Source organism: Paramormyrops kingsleyae, chromosome 24, assembly GCF_048594095.1.
Source record: "Paramormyrops kingsleyae isolate MSU_618 chromosome 24, PKINGS_0.4, whole genome shotgun sequence".
In the NCBI taxonomy this organism is placed as follows: Eukaryota; Metazoa; Chordata; class Actinopteri; order Osteoglossiformes; family Mormyridae; genus Paramormyrops; species Paramormyrops kingsleyae.
This window is the reverse complement of record NC_132820.1, coordinates 1766375-1782981: the sequence shown is the minus strand read 5'-3', so window position 1 is coordinate 1782981 and position 16607 is coordinate 1766375. Positions and strand designations below refer to the sequence as shown.

General features: G+C 46.9%; 1 protein-coding gene across 1 annotated transcript; it reads left to right on the top strand.

Moving 5' to 3' along the window:
• The first annotated feature begins 449 nt into the window (after nucleotides 1-449).
• On the top strand, nucleotides 450-16595 carry LOC111855420 (serine/threonine-protein phosphatase PP1-beta catalytic subunit). The gene is made up of 8 exons (XM_023834414.2): nucleotides 450-609; nucleotides 13659-13790; nucleotides 14200-14430; nucleotides 14837-14941; nucleotides 15019-15090; nucleotides 15650-15801; nucleotides 15925-16059; nucleotides 16140-16595. The coding sequence occupies exons 1-8, from the start codon at nucleotides 558-560 to the stop codon at nucleotides 16242-16244; spliced, it is 984 nt and encodes a 327-aa protein (XP_023690182.1). The 5' UTR covers nucleotides 450-557; the 3' UTR covers nucleotides 16245-16595.
• The last annotated feature ends 12 nt before the right edge of the window (nucleotides 16596-16607 follow it).

The window sequence follows — 16607 nt, the reverse complement described above, 5'->3', positions numbered from 1 at the left end:
CTTGACATTCCAAAGACACCAGTCTTAATGCAATGGGAAACAAGTGTCTTTTTATATAGGCTATTACGTTTACGTCAATTGATAACACCTATATAGGAATAAAAGTGCAATTTTCTTGATTTTGTGCGATTCACAAACTAAAAGATTTTTTTAAGATAATTGCAGTTCAAATGAGGCAACGGCAAAAAATAATTAAGAAGGAATCCGGGAAGTGACATTCTAATGTATGGTTTTGCCAAAAGTTTTTTTTGTCACAAATAATTACTTTTGACGCACAGCCACAATTAACCTTAAGAACGCCACGAATGAGATGATATTGCACACATCTACACAAAACCCACAATAATTAAAACTCCTAAAAAACATTTTTAGAAAGTTGGCACTCCGGCTACTGACAGAATTGTTTTTTGCATGCCTGAAGTTGCACGTAGTAAAGTCTTCGTTCGTCGGGCGGCGGGACCCGGGAGCCGGCGGGAGGGCTGGCGGCCAGGCTGAGTCAGCGGCGGAGCTGTGCGAGGCGGCACTGAGCGAGAGACCTCGCGACTCGCCGACGGATAATGGCGGAGGGGGAGCTGGACGTCGATTCGCTTATTTCCAGGCTTTTGGAAGGTGGGTGACTCGACTTGTATGTATGACGCCGCAGATGGCTCACGCTATGCACCAGGACGCAACAGGCCGGCTTCGGGGAGGCTCGGTGCCGGCCTTTCCTGACCGCGCCTCCCGCCTTCAGCGCTCTCGATCTCCCTTTCATCGTTAATAAGGCGGCGTCCTTGGGACGTTTACGGAAAAGCGCGTTTTCGGCTGGCCTGAGCGCCTAAACCGTGCTGTGTGAGGCGACGCGGAGCCCGGTGGGCGTCGGGGCCACAGCGGCGGCGGCGGCGTCCTTCGGTGCCCGAGCGGCCCGGCCGCCCCCACTGCTCTCGGGCTCACGGAGAACATTCTCCGTGAATGTTCAGGAATTTGATCGCTAACCGATTAACTGACAGCCAAACCCCAGTATGGCGAGCTTTAGTCACACTGGTCTGAAAATGGTAACACGAAGACAGTCCAGACGGCACTTTATTAAACCAGGAGATGATAAAAAAGAGAAGTGCACCGGGCATCTGTTTATTTATTTACCTTAGTTAGGCAAGTGTATAGTCAACTCATTAGCTACGCCTTTCCCCGGGGAAATGTAGAGATTTATCTTATTCCGTACTACAAAATAATATTATGTCAAATTACGTGAGTATAGTATACTCGTAGTGTACAACTGATTCTGCTCTTCCGTTGACTAAATGTGATTAGGCTGCATATATTGTGACACAACAATGTAACATTAGAACGAGTCGCCCATATCGAGCGCTGCCGCGAAGTTTGTGTGGAGAGGAGGTTGGGAGGCAGCTGCGACATCTTAGGTGATTAAACGGTCAGTCTATGTTCCCGTCCGGTTCGTTCCCAGGGTCGGTGCTTGAGATGCCGGGAATGACAGCCCCATGGAGATCCCACATCCAGCTCTGGGAAGGGGGGGGGGTTTGTGTCACCCTGGAGTACTGTTTTAGACAAAGAAAATGGCATAGGAAACGAAGGGGACAGCCAGTCACCAGATCTTTTAAGAGCAGAGGCTTTTTAAAATTTCTATTTTTGCTTCCCTTTATCTCGAATGTTTGTCTCTGGGTTCATGGTTTGTTAGCCGCTCAAGACCCCCGGGATGTCTGGATATCGACGGCGTCATGGATGAATAAAAACCTGCAGAACGTAAATATACTATTGCGTGATGAAATATTTTGCCTAGAGCATTACTCTGTGGCGTTGGACTTCATTTTGAATAATTTTAAGTAAGGAGTCAAAGATGCTTTGCACGTCTGTATTTCATATTCTTCCCTTTGCAGTGTGTGCTTGTAGGTTATTGTTGATGTGAGGTGTTTGTTCTGTGCACTCGAGGTTTGTCATCATCAGAGTTTTGCTCTGCCTGCGTCAACCTCTGCTTGCTTTCTCCCTAAATGTCAGCGGCTACAGCTGTCTGCTATAGGCCTGATTGCTCTTCTCCTTTTTCCTATGCAACAAATTGCGAACGTGCTCCCTCCTCCTCTGTGGGAAATCAAAGATAACTATTCGTCATGTACATTTAGCCAGATTAGCTTGTCTGGTCAATAGGCTCGTTCCCACCGCACAACACTGTTTTCAAGTTCCTGGCCTGTCTTGACTGGGAACTTTTGTAGTTCTTGGTCACTTTCGTGTGTCACTTTCCCACCACATAACATGAACTGTGTGCTAATTGAGGCACGGGTGACTGAAAAAACTCGCAGGTTAAACTTCACACGTAATTTCAGATGAAGCTATACCTCCAGCCCGAAACAGTGCCGGATAAATAAGTCTATTTATTTGATCCCCTGTCTGAAAATACAGGACAAAATGCATTTTATTTCTATTGCCTGTGAGATGTTTATAATTCATGATTACATCTGGCCAGCAGATTGATTTTTCGTTTTCCACAGGATAAAAAACAATGTAGCGTTTATTCTGCTAATAAGCGCTGGCAAGTTTCACCACAGTCTCTGGTGATATTGGACAGAAGTATGTCAGTTATTGATTGAATTTTCTGATGTGGAAATATGGAGAAGCAGGCCAAAAAGGTATTCATTAATGCATTTAATGTAATTCAGATACAAGAAATAATGAATTCTACTCAGTTTTTCCTCCATTACTTTTCTCTGCTCTTTCACCAGTTATCACCAGTGCTTGTGGTTGGCCAGTCACGTTTATTGCTTTTAACCCCACTCAGTAGTTCCTGGTCACGCAAAAAGTACCTACTCTGGAATAGGAATTAAAAAAAAAAAAAAGAAAAAGGTTCAGGAACTAGAGTCGAGCCAAGTTCCTGTGGTGGAAACACAACAGAAGTTTCTGGTTCCTAAAAACAGGTTCTGGTTACTATAAAAGGTTCCTGCAGTGAGAAAGCATCAATTAATAATGTGCATTGCAGTCCAGTACTATCCAGTCATTCTTCTAGCTGTGATCTGTCATATTTGAGCTTGCATTTTGATGGGCTTTAGGGGAAACTCAGATGTGATTGTGATATTGCAGTAGTCACAGTGCATGACTGTATAGTGACGCATGGCAGTATGCATGTAAGGACGGTAAACATTGTATTGTTCGACAAGTAGCCCATTATGCGCATGTTTTAAAGCTTTAGGTCAGTTGTGTGTTTGTGTACTAAAGTTACAACTTTTCGTTTGTTTATTGATTTAATTAAGATGAGTTCCTCACAGAGGTCTTGGCAAATTAAGGAACAACGTGTTTTTTGTGGATTTTTATTTTATTATTAGTTTTCAGTCATTATCTTTTGTAGTCCTTGAATTACTTTTATGTACGAAATATTATTATTGTCATGTCAATAAAATCCAGTGCAGGGTTCCAGTGACCTTGATTGCTCTCCCAGGAAGTACAGGACACACACTGGTCCGATCCCAGTCCAGCTTAGGGACACCGGTGCACATGTTGAAGAAAACCCACCCAGGAAAAAAAATGCCGGAGAGGGCAGGAGTAAAATTCATGGCTACAGTGTCACCCTCTGACTCACCAGACCATCAGTACTGGTTTGAATCTTGTGATTAGTTCAATGATTGTCATTCCTGATTGATGAAGCTTGGGTTAGGGTTGGGGGAATGCTGGTTTACAGTGTCAGGCAAAAAAACAAAAATAAATAAGCAGCTGAATATTTTCTTTGTGAGATTTAATACCCACACAGATCCCGGCAGTATGGTTATTCCTTGGTATGAATGAGAGACGCTCAGGCCTTTGGAACAGCTGTGCTGGTGATGTTCTGTGGTGAGGGCTTTGGAGAGTCAAGCAGTGTGGGGGGAGATGTTTACTGTCTTTTCTGCAGTGACCCCAAAGACCCACCCCCATTCTGGGTTTATTGCTAATGGTCGTGGGCGAGTGGAGACTATTTGAAGGCTTTGTTTGTGGTGCGGACTTTGCTGCTGCAGTCGCTGTTGTTGATTGGGGAGGATGACATCAGAACTCTATGTAATCTAATTTTCTGATATGGGTCAGGATGATGCATTCGCTTGTTTATTTAATCTAAAAACTCTCCGGGTCGAATGGGCTGTCACCACGCTTGCTTTTTCATCAAGTTCAGGAAAATGTGCCGAAATAGTTCTGTTGAACAAAGTTTAGTTTTGTTTCTGATGGAGTATAAAATGTCACGGAGGCCGTCACTGAGGGTCACCTCTCGGGGGTTTGCTGCTCTGCTCGGTGTCCCGTCACAGCCGCTGTCTGAATGTTAGGGGGCCTGCAGCTGCACTGCTCTGTCCCGTTATAAATAACTGGCTCTGGCTTTGGCGGTCCGCAGCCCTCCCACGCCTTCGGCAGAGCCTGCTTTCCAAGCTACTCACCATTTAGCCTCCGCTGCCCATTCGCGCTGCTCAAAGGCTGTGTTGTTATTATTATTTTTATTTATTATTATTATTATTATTATTATTATTATTATTATTATTTATTATTGCCCCGTTGAGTATCTAGACTTTCAAAACAAACCCTTATCCGGCAGGCTAAATTTGAGTTTGGAGATAATGTTGTGATGTTACCATGTAGATTTAACCTTGGTTTCCAAATTAGGTTTGTCCTCTGCTGTTGTGGAATGAACTCTGGAAAATTAAATTTAGCCTTCAGAAGCCAAGTGAACGTCAATAACATTACTGTTACTTGTATATGACCGTAACCTCATACTTACGTAATGCGTAATGTCGCTGTAGGTTTTATGATTAATTCATTGGCCAGGGACTATTTCCATCATTAAGTTGTATGGTAGGTGCCGTACTGAAGGCTGACAGAGTGTCCTGGGCCAAACATAACCTGCTGTCACTTTAAAAGTAGAACCATGTCCTTCCCTTCTGTATAATCTGTCATCAAGCGACAGGTGAGCCTGGGCAGTATGTGAACTGAAGGAAACCATTTTGTGATACTTGAAGTGGCTCCAGAGTGCAGCACTGCCTTTGTTAGCTCGTGTTCTGTCTCGGTACCTTTGGCCCACAGTGCTGATGGTACTACAAGAATTGCTAGGATCAAATTCAGGAAATGGGGAAGCAGCGAGCCTGAGAGTGTTTGGTGGGGTGTCTTTTGATTGGTGTGTTGATAATGTCCTGAAACTGCTCCTTATTAGGGCCAGAGATCTGTATCTGTGTTACTAAATGTTATGAAATGTCCTGGCTGAGTTTGGATGTTCCCTAATGTACGTACAGTCATTAACAAAAGAGAAATGTTCTGGTTCTTGATGACTAGTTAGCCACAAACCTCTTCTTATCTGTGTTTACAGCAGCAAGAGGCCTAATGATTAAAGAGTTTTTTTTTTTATCGAATGGCTTTAGGATTAAATCTTAGGATGATTGCTTATATTCGCTATTTCCATTTATTTACATTTTGCGTAAAGCAGCTTACAAGTGAGGCAGGTAATACATAAGAAGTGTGGGATAGTTGTGGAAGCACACTGCTTAGAACCTAATATCAGAAAAGCTACGCAAATATCTATATCACCCAGAGGGATCTAGCAGGAACTGGTACGAGAACAGAGCATCCATTAGTGCCAAGAAAAACCATTTCAACAGAGGGACAGAAAGTGTTCCTGGAAGAAATGCGTCGTAAGGTGTTTCTGAAGCATCTATCATTGCAAGAAGGTCCATTATTTAAACATGATTACTAAGCAGATAAAACCCATAATGGAGAAATCGACTTTAAAAAAATGCATGGAAGTATATTTTGTATTGACATCAATGATATTTGCATATTGCCCATGAGTGGAAGCGATGTTTTGGAAAATAAAATGATGGTCAGTTTAAGGAAGATGTGGATTTTGAGTTGGGCAGAAGTCAGCCGTCGCCTCATAGTTGGCATGAAGTTTTGCTTGATCTTTCACCCCTAATGCTGCTGCCTCCGCGAGAAGCTGCGTTGTCCTGGGCACTAATTTTAAGCAGTTTGTGGAGACTTCGTGAGGCCAGGATTTCAGGGAGTCTGTGCAGATGCTCTGTTAATAGTGTTGGTTGTTTTTCTTTGGGACCTGAGTGCGAGGTGGGTTTGGCGTCCTTCAGCTGACCTCTACCTGCATGTATAAAATAAGCAGGATATATCTGTGTTATGATTCAGCTGCGTAGCATTAAATGACAGTACAGGCCCTCCTTATATGGGGAAAACTGACCGTATAGGTTGCCTGCACTGCTCCCAAATGCCCCCCGTTTAAGAAACAACACTGGCATTGTACGGTCGAGGAGGAGGACTGGACCCAGACCAAAGAGAATGGAAAATGCAGATCAGGTGTAATTCTGTGAAGGGTTTGTTAGGCTTCTCTGTGACGCTGTGCCATGCCCGTGGAATTAATTCTAGTATTTTTACCATAGCTGCTGAAAGATTTATTGTCGGCGTCCCCTTGGAGAAAAACAAAATGGCTCCTGACAGTTTCTTTGAGCACTAATGTGTCCAGTTGTGGCAGGAAGGAGACGAGCGGCGAGATGCATGGGAGCGGCTCTCGGGGTGTCCGTTGTGGAGGCGTGCTCAGGTTAGAGAGCCGTGGAGCAGGACGGATCAGCACTGCTGCCCTGCAACGTCCTTCTGGAACTCTTGCAGCTGATAGCTGTCTCTGTAGGAGAGTGGCACTATTTAGAAAACAAAGGCCCTTCTTGTGACACTATGCGTGTGCACTTGCGCGTGCTCGTGTCGCTCCATCCCCACATGGCACCGCTCGATTGTGACAGGGATGGGGGGGGTGTGTGTGTGTGTGATTTGTCTATTTATTTTGACCTTTCCTGCCCCAGCCCCTCTCTGCCATGATGGAAATTCACCGTAGTCCCGTATATGTATACTGAAAGGGCCCTCAGTGACTTTCTGAGGGAAGGTGGCATTGCGCATAGTCTTGTAGAGTCCAGGCCTGTTTTTTGCTCAGCTCTGCTCCAGCTGCATTAACTGGCACGTCGCCAGCTAGCTGGGGGGTGGGTGGGGGGGTGTTAGACCTGTGGCATGCTCTTTGCCAAACACTCCGGGGAAGGTTTCCACAGAGCTTTGGCAGCTTGTATGGAAATCTCTTGGAAAAACAGGGGGACAGATTTCTTTATTTTTTTGTCTACTTGTTACGTCTTTGGTGTGCTTTGAAGTGTGTTTAGTTTCCAGGTGCCCGAAGCAGCTTGCATCTTCTGTGCAATCCCTGTGGAAGAGGAAGGGGCTCGAAAGCTGACATGCGTGGTCTCTGCACTGCCCTGCATCCTGTGAACCTGGAAAATCCATCGGTTTCACTTTACTTCAATGTGACATTTTAGCGTCTTGGTTTTCTTAATATTTCTAAGCTGTTGGTTTGTAGTTTCCAGATGCTCTCAGGCTCTCGTGAGTGTGAAGGCAACTGGTATGGCTGTAGGCAACTGTGTTCGGCTTGTAGCCTTGTAACGCTTTTCCTCTGCCACCAATAACTTAGCCTTCCCCGGCCTGTACCACGAACTGATGCTTTTCCATTGCAAAGTATGCAAGCCCTACCCGAGCTGTAACCGTGCTCACATGGCCCTGCTTACTAGCAGGGCTGAAAGCGGAGCTTGTTGCCTCACCATCATCTGATTGGTTGAAATGCACGGAGATGATGGTGTTCTCCGTCTGGATTTTCTGAGGAAAAAAACATATATTCGATATATTATTCATTATTAGAAGTACTGCACATCGCATTTCTGAAAACTCAGAACTTGAAAATTTCCATCCTCCAACTTAAAGTACTATAGAACAGCCGAATGGAGAGGATTCATAATGCAAATTTACGCAGATGAATGCTAATTACACTTGCCTTTGACACTTGCATAACAGCGATTCGCACAGTAATGCAAGCAGAAATAATATTTGCACATAGTAAATCATTATGTGAACCGTGTGAACAGTAAATAAGTGTTTCCTCAGTTTTACATCACTTTCGCTCTCCAAACTAGGCAACGCCTTTACTGAGCCGACCCCTCTGCAGTGGAAATCCGGAGCGAGCTGAACCCGTGCTATACAGCTCAGGTACAGGTCGGTTCCTGTATGACAGTGGAAAAGCACTGTTGGTGTCCAGTGCTGGTCTGTACCCATTTTTGCTCTGTTCCCTGCTTCCTTCTGCTTCCAGAGCCCTAAAACAATGACCATATATGGTCATCCTTCAGGCGACAGAGTTCCATACCAATGACTCCCCCCCCCCCCCCCCCTTGCTGTCAGGAAAGGATAACTCCAGCACGTCTGTGCACCGAGCCCTGAAAATTAAACACAGCCTCAGGGATGAGGATTCACGCTGGACTAGCTGGGACTCTGGCATCTTATTAGCTTGTGATTACTTAAATAATGTCTTATATTATACTGTCAAGGCAAGTAGCATCGCTGTTTTTATGTATATCTAGACATTCTAGTTGTTCATCTAATTCAGGCTGCTGCTCTGGGTCACTTACTTGCAGTGAAAAGCTGAAAATATTACTGAACAGTGTTTCCTGTATGACGCTTGTAAATTCCCCAGCCCTCTCTGACTTCTCTCACCGCTCCAGAAAGGCTCTTTTGTTTGCCTCCTCCAGCCTGCGAGATGGTCGCTGGCCTGTGTTTCCATTCATTATTTTTTGTTTAATTTTTTGGTTGGCCAGTCATTATCTGGATTGAGTGTCTGACCATTCAGCATGCTCCTGTGTGTGTGTGTGTGTGTGTGTGTGTGTGTGTGTGTGTGTGTGGTATTGAAGAAAGCCTGGCTTGTACCCACCCCCAAAAAAAGTTTGCTGACAAACTGGCGAAAGGTGAGACAGATTCACCCCCCTATTTTCCCTGGTGTTTGGCTCCACCCCCCCTCTGCTCGTCCAAGGAGTACATGGGTTTCTAATTAAATAGATTTTTAAATTTGGGATAGTGTTCCCTCTTGGGGGTGTTTGGGAGAAGTTTCACTTAGAAAAATAGGCTAAAAAACATGCATAAGCAATTAAATGGCCACAGACTTTAATTGGAGCGGAAATGGCTGGTAAGTCCCAGTTCCCCCAGGCTGGAAGTGCCTGGAAAGCTTTGGATGCACTGGGATTTCTGGCATTGTGGTGTCAGCAGGCAGTCGGTGAGCCCACTAGCCGTTCAGAGATCCTGCCTCCACTCCCGCTACTCCTGCCTTTAGCTCCCATCTGAAAGGCCGCACCAGGTTGATCTGGGCATCGCGGGTGAATCTGAAGGGCGGAAATGTGGCAGCGCGCCGGCCGGCCGCTGACGTGGCAGGCGGCGCATGGACATGCCAGTGAAGTTAAACTTTGCCGCACTGCTTTGCAGCACGGCGCGAGGGCAGCCAATCAGAAGGAATCGGTGGTTTTGTCGCCTGGCAACAGTGTGTGGATGTCCCGCTGCCTGCGCCGGCCTCCGCCAGCTCTCACCCCTTCCTGCTGCTTTGTGTACTGAGGCCGCGCTTTCTGCTGAACGCGAGCAGAGCACCGCCACAGACTGCTGCGGGGGCCATTTCGAGGTTCTGTCCCTGGGAACAAGGTGGTCATGTGACCCTGGCAGCCATCATTTTGAGGCTTATAACTCACAGTGGCACCCGGTGCTGTAGTAGAGCAGCCTGTTACATGGAAAGAACATTTTCTGAATTAAACCCAACTTATTAATTTGACAGATACTTTGAATAATTTAAACAATGTGACTTTTAAACTATGAATCTGGTAAGTCTTTTTATAATTTTAATTATTACAGGTTTATGAGACACATGCAGTTACCCTGCCCCTAACACCTAGCACTAGGTGGAAGGCAGTAGAGCAGTCAAACCAGTCTGTCTATAGAAACCTGGTACAGCAGCATTTCTCTCTGCTCCTCCCAGGTTACTGTGCTGACTTTGTACCTTTTCTGCCTCTAATATCACATGTTTGCATCAATGGGCCACATGGTGAGCATTTCCTATGGCGCTTTTCCACTGCCATCCAGAACCGAGCGGTACCGGAGCCGTGCCGCGAACTGAAGGCTTTTCATTGCTCACTAGGCCGAAACGTGACCAAACTGTGCCGCTTGCATCACCATCATCTGATTGGTACTTCTCTGCATTTTGACCAATGTTCTGCTTCAATATGCATTCATTATTTGAAAGGCATATTCTACAGTACATATTCATTATCTGTAGTATCACACATCGCAACTGAATGCTAATTCCGCTAGCGTTTAATGCTAACAACACAGCGATTCTCACTGATGTGCTAGAAAATTAGCACATAGGAACTCATGATGTGCATCATGTAGCATTAAATAAGTATCTCTGAGGTTTTCCGTCTTCCATTTATGATTACCAAGCCGACTCCTCTGCAGTGGAAAACCGAAGCGAGCCAGAACCGTGCTGTAGCAAGGCTCTCTTTGTGGGACGGTTCGGTTCCTGTATGCCAGTGGAAAGACTCCACTGGTAAGGCCCTTTATTTCAGGAACGCCAAAGACAATTATGTCTCAACTACTTCTGAAGTGCTGCACCGAGTTCATATACATCTATATATAGGTGTTTCCTGTCTTGCTACGTCTGTATGTGTTTGGTCTTTTAGCTAAAGGGTTTGTTTAGGAAGCTCATAAACTCAGCCAAACTCTTAGGGTGGTAGGGAAGACAAGTGCTACTCTGGCAGAACGGGAGCTTGGACATGGGCCTTATGAACCTCTTCACGTGTGTTTCGCTAAGGTGGCAGTTTCTCGTTATACAGAAATTCCCAAAGAGCACATTTCCCCAAATGTAGGAAGAGACAGGCGATGTCAGATTTCATCACCTTCATGCCTTGCTGAATGTCTCCTCTAGGTTTAGGTATGTATGGAGATGTAGGACATGGGAGACTGAGAGGTTGCTAACTTCGCGGCTGTCGCTGGGCAACACGGAGTTTCAGCTCCCTCCATAGATTTTCTATCGGGTTCAGGTCTGGAGACTGGCTAGGCCACTCCAGGACCTTGAAATGCTTCTTACAGAGGCACTCCTTAGTTGCCCTGGCTGTGTGTTTCGGGTCATTGTTATGCTGGAAGACCCAGCCACGACCCATCTTCAGTGTTCTTACTGAGGGAAGGAGGTTGTTGCCCAAAATCTTGCGATAAATGGCCCCATCCATCCTCTCCTCAATACAGTGCAGTCGTCCTGTCCCCTTTGCAGAAAAGCACCCAAAAGCATGATATTTCCACCCCCATGCTTCATGGTTGGGATGGTGTTCTTGGGATTGTACTCATCCTTCTTCCTCCAAACACAGCGAGTGGAGTTTATACCAAGAAGTTCTATTTTGGTCTCATCTGACCACATGACCTTCTCCCATGCCTCCTCTGGATCATCCAGATGGTCTTTGGCAAACTTGTGATTACTTAAATAATGTCTTATATTATACTGTCAAGGCAAGTAGCATCGCTGTTTTTATGTATATCTAGACATTCTAGTTGTTCATCTAATTCAGGCTGCTGCTCTGGCTGCACATGTGCAAAAATTATACATCTTCTGAATTTTTTTTTTAGGTTCTGTCTCACAGTTGAGGTGTACAAACGCTGAAAATGACAGATCTCTCCATTTTTATGAGTGGGAAAACCTGGTAAATCGGCAGTGTATCAAATACTTATTTTCCCCACTGTATATGTTGGCCGCTTGCATTGCATGCTCATCAGTAGCGTCCGGCGGGAAGGGAGCCTAACCCTGCTGTGTATGTGGCTTTAGGTCAGTCTGGGCAGCACTCCTCTTACTGCCTGCTCGGTCACGCCATGCACCCCTCCCACGTGACTTGAGGTGCATTTTCCCAGAATGAAGTTCTGTCGTCATAGAGAAACTGCCAGTTCTGTTTACTGGGTACTTCCTCCTGGTAAGAGACTGATGCTGTCGAGCATTTATTGGAATTCCCACTTTCTCCTGCCAATATATCTGAGGATGCTTTTACACTAAAGGTCTCACGTATTTTTCACATGGCTGCGAAACATGACCACAAACTCTAGTGCTGAATTATTTATCCCAGGACGGCAAAATGGTGTGGAGATTCGGTGATATGGACCTTCGCTGACTTCCTGGTGTCTGAATGGAGGAACTGGCTTACCTTACAGTCGTTTATATCACGGCCCAAAACATAATGTGGTGGATGGTGCTTCTAAAGGCCGAGCTGGGATCTGGGGCAGAGAGGTCTAGGCGGTAGTTCTGTCACCCAGTTGCGGGTTTTGCTAACCGCTCCTTCCCTTGCTGAGACCCGCTCTTCCTCTGATGGGTCTGGACCAGCACGGGCTGCATAGGCTAAAGCCCTTTTTTAATCCTGAGCTGAACTCTTTTCGCTTAATTCTCTCGCTAATCTTTCCCAGTCTCAACTCCCCGTTTGGACATATTTGGGAACGTGGCGAGATCATGCCAGCTGAGATGTACAAAAGCAGGCAGGGACGCTAATGCTGTGTGTGTGTGTGTGTGTGTGTGTGTGTGTGTGTGGGGGGGGGGGGGGGTACTGACCCATCAGCCAGTTGGCTGCCGTCTTGTCTCCTGTGCTGGTGTACAGCCAGTGGAAACTGATTTGATCTCAAGACGTTCCATCCTCAGTCCCACTGACACGCTCCTTTAATCAGCCGTTCTGCTCAGCTGACCAGCATGGGCCTATAACAACGCAAGTGTGACAGTGACTTGGGTGAGGCAAGGCATTAAAGAAATGGTAATGTGCTGGGTTAAATGTCAGTGACATGACAGTGTAATTGGGGAACAGAACAGAGAGTTTGTTAGGGACACAATGGAGAGATAAGATTAAAAAAAAAAAACAAAAAAAAAAAACAAAAGCGAAAGACAAAAAGAATAATCTGTAGAATTGTTCTCGGTAACCCAAATGGAAGGGAGGAGATTAACATTCACAGTGGCCAGTGGGCGGGCACAGTGGTCAGTGGGCGGGCACAGTGGCCAGTGGGCGGGCACAGTGGTCAGCAGCACTCTTAGACTCTTCTCCATTAGCTCATACGCTTCATTCTAATGGAATTACATTAATAGTAAATTGTTCTCAAACCGCTTTGTTTGACTGGTCTGTTCTGGAGATATGCAGGTCAGTACATCAAAAGCCAAGGAAAACTAGCTGGATTTTTTAATTGTTCAAATAGGATTTCAGAAACCTGTTATAACTGCAAAGGCCCCTGTAACTCATCAGTGACGATCTCTTTGAGCGTGGAGCCTATCTCCGATCTCAGGTACATTATGTCTGCTTGGTGGAGCAGGATGAAACCAAGTGCGTTGCTAACAGAGGTGACCATATTTGGCGTTGAGTTCACACTTAAAGGCCAGAAGTTTGGAACCTGTTGAGCTACATTTCTGACCCATGCGATGTTACTATGGCAGCATGAGTCTGCTCTTATGAAAGGACTTTGACTCATGAATGTTGAGAACCTGGTTTCGCTGCTCCTTTTGGTGACGGTCAATGTAAGAATTGTGAGCAACGTCGGGGGCAGGTTGGGTGAAATTGTCTGAAGGTGGTTTGGAGACCGTCCAGATGTTAGATTTGATTCTCTTGGCCAGGTAGAAGTTCGGAGCTCTTGCTACTCAAATGCTTTTTGGCCAACACTAGAGCAGTGATATGAAAGACTGGAACTTCTGGAAGGTTTACTGATTAATTTGGTTTTTGGGGGACTGGTAATACTGGACAAAGGAATTCAGTGTCCTGCCCATGACATGGGCCTGGGACAGCACAGCAGGACCTTCTGACCACATTCCCCCCCCCATCCAGTGCGGGGATGCCGTCCTGGGAAGATCGTGCAGATGACGGAGGCAGAGGTGCGGGGTCTGTGCATCAAGTCCAGGGAGATCTTCCTGAGTCAGCCCATCCTACTGGAGCTGGAAGCCCCACTGAAGATCTGCGGTGAGTGCCTGCCCCCCCCCCCAACGCAAGTGTCCTATTTACAGTGTTCACCCTGTCACACGTTAGTGCGTAGTTGCAGTGGGTACCACTGAGATTTCTGATCTTTGCAACTGTTCGTAAGAAAAACAGACATCTTAACACAAGTGAACGCAGATATATTGATATACAGGTCAAGGCAGGTAAACACATTGATATCTTGTTAATCACATAAAGCACATAAATCCTAGCCCCCCCCCGCCAGGCAGCCCCCCCCCCGCCAGGGCCCAGGATACCTTCCCCGGTTGTTCCCCCAAGATGACGTGCCCGTTAATTAATACTGAAGTCTTTGCTGTTGATTTGAGTCGTTCTTGGTTATTTGATTCTCTGGCGTGGCTGCCCGTGCCCCCGTGCCCCCCTACCCCACCCCCAGGCGACATCCACGGCCAGTACACAGACCTGCTGCGGCTCTTTGAGTACGGCGGCTTCCCGCCGGAGGCCAACTACCTGTTCCTGGGCGACTACGTGGACAGAGGCAAGCAGTCGCTGGAGACCATCTGCCTGCTGCTGGCCTACAAGATCAAGTACCCCGAGAACTTCTTCCTGCTGCGGGGGAACCACGAGTGTGCCTCCATCAACCGCATCTACGGCTTCTACGACGAGTGTGAGAGTCCCGTCGATCCCGCCGCGCGCCCGTGACAGATGTAGGGTTCTACACTGACTTTTTCTGAGGAGCACTTGAGCCCTAAAGTTTAAAAAAAAAACAAAAAAAAAAAAAAAAACTTGGGAGCACAGGCGGGGCCTTGGGAGCACAGGCGGGGCCTTGGGAGCACAGGCAGTTCTGTTCTATAAGCACTCAAACTTAATGCATCATTATAATACAATTTCACATACAAGCTAGTCAGACGATTTCTTTTGACGTTTTATCATATTTCACACTACAATTCATACTGTAATTATGTCCAAGTGGCTTGGCTTGTGCACATTAAACATAAATAACCCAGTTACATACATATGTAGCAAATCTGAAATATATTCGCTTAAAAGCTTCACCCTTTACTGTCTCCCAGGTAAGAGGCGCTTTAATATCAAACTGTGGAAGACTTTCACCGACTGCTTCAACTGCCTGCCCATCGCCGCCATCGTGGATGAGAAGATATTCTGCTGCCATGGAGGTATCCCTGCCCCCCCCCATGTGTCAGTGTTACTTGGTGCCATTAGCAATATGGAGAACTGAGCTGCTCTTCTGCAGGCCTATCTCCCGACCTCCAGTCCATGGAGCAGATTCGCCGCATCATGCGACCTACCGACGTCCCTGACACTGGTCAGTCCACTCGTCCTGCTTCCATAAGAACTCATGGGCACACGCTCACTATTCCACCTTCATTCACCCTCTCATGAGCCCCATAAACGTCAACGGTCTAGGTCTGTGCTGTACCCCCCGTTAGCCAGCAGAGGGCAGTCATGACTTAAAGATTTTAGCCAATTGCCATTTGGCTCTTTGACTGCCCACATTGCCAAGTGCTCTGTCGTGAGTTAATAATGAGAATGATATCCTCAGTGGTGTGCAGTCACAGCTGAAACGTGAAAAAGTTTTAAGACTTTCATGGATTAACTGAACATCTGTTCTCAGGTATTAATATGTAAGTTGATATGCACAATAACTGTAGACTGGGGTCCGGGAAACACTTTAGGCTTTTTATACTTGACTGTTCTATTTTATGTGTCTATGTGCGTAATGTTTGTGAACCTCGTCACAAGACTTTCAAAGCATGGCTGAATCGCTTCATCCTGCACATGACAAATAGGTGACGTCGACTTTGCCGTCGTACCCACCTGAGGCGCATTGTGGCGCCGTCTTACTGGCGCTCCTGTTCTCTCAGGGCTTCTGTGTGACCTGCTGTGGTCGGACCCGGACAAGGACGTTCAGGGCTGGGGCGAGAACGACCGCGGCGTCTCCTTCACCTTCGGGGCCGACGTGGTTAGCAAGTTCCTGAACCGCCATGACCTGGACCTCATCTGCAGAGCGCATCAGGTAACGGGGGCGTCTTGCTGATTTCACGCTACGGAGACGCCACCCGTACAGCATCGGGGGCCTTTATCAGCCCCCTGGATGAAGGGAGGTGTTCACTCCCCTAACATGCTACTCGTATTCCAGGTGGTGGAAGACGGCTACGAGTTCTTTGCCAAACGACAGCTGGTCACTCTGTTCTCGGCCCCCAACTACTGCGGGGAGTTCGACAACGCGGGGGGCATGATGAGCGTGGACGAGACGCTCATGTGCTCCTTCCAGGTCGGTCCGCCGCCCTCCTCGCCGCCCCCGCCGGCCTTTGGGAACCCCACCTCCTAACGCGGATTTCCGATCACACGCAGATCCTGAAGCCTTCCGAGAAGAAAGCGAAGTACCAGTACGGGGGCATGAACTCGGGCCGACCGGTCACGCCTCCCCGCACAGCCGCCCCCCCGAAGAAGCGGTGAGGAGCGAGGCAGGAGCCGGGCGTCACGGACGGGCCTCCCTTTCTAGGGAGAAGTCTGACACACGGTGGCTAACTATTTTGGAAAAGATGCTCCTTTCTCGAACTGTTTCCTGTGAGTTGCACACCGCTCTCCTCTCTCCTGCAGCCAGTCTCTCTACAACTATGCTTGTTTATAAAATATTTAATACAGCCAGTCGTCTCTCATATCCTGAGTGCACCCCCACCCCACCCGCTTCTGCTCAGTAGCGAATGCACACCACAGCGATAAAGCTCTTCTCAATATCGCCCCCCCTCCCATCCAAATGAAACAAGTGATGAGTTGGATTTTAAATAAAATAATTTGAGGAATAAACTTGTGGGCTTG

Bases quoted from the DNA above. Each gene is read 5' to 3' on its own strand.
- LOC111855420 (XM_023834414.2), top strand. From the start codon at position 558: ATGGCGGAGGGGGAGCTGGACGTCGATTCGCTTATTTCCAGGCTTTTG. The intron at 610-13,658 runs GTGGGTGACTCG...CCCCCCATCCAG, and splicing joins TATTTCCAGGCTTTTGGAAG to TGCGGGGATGCCGTCCTGGG. The intron at 15,091-15,649 runs GTCAGTCCACTC...CTGTTCTCTCAG, and splicing joins TACCGACGTCCCTGACACTG to GGCTTCTGTGTGACCTGCTG.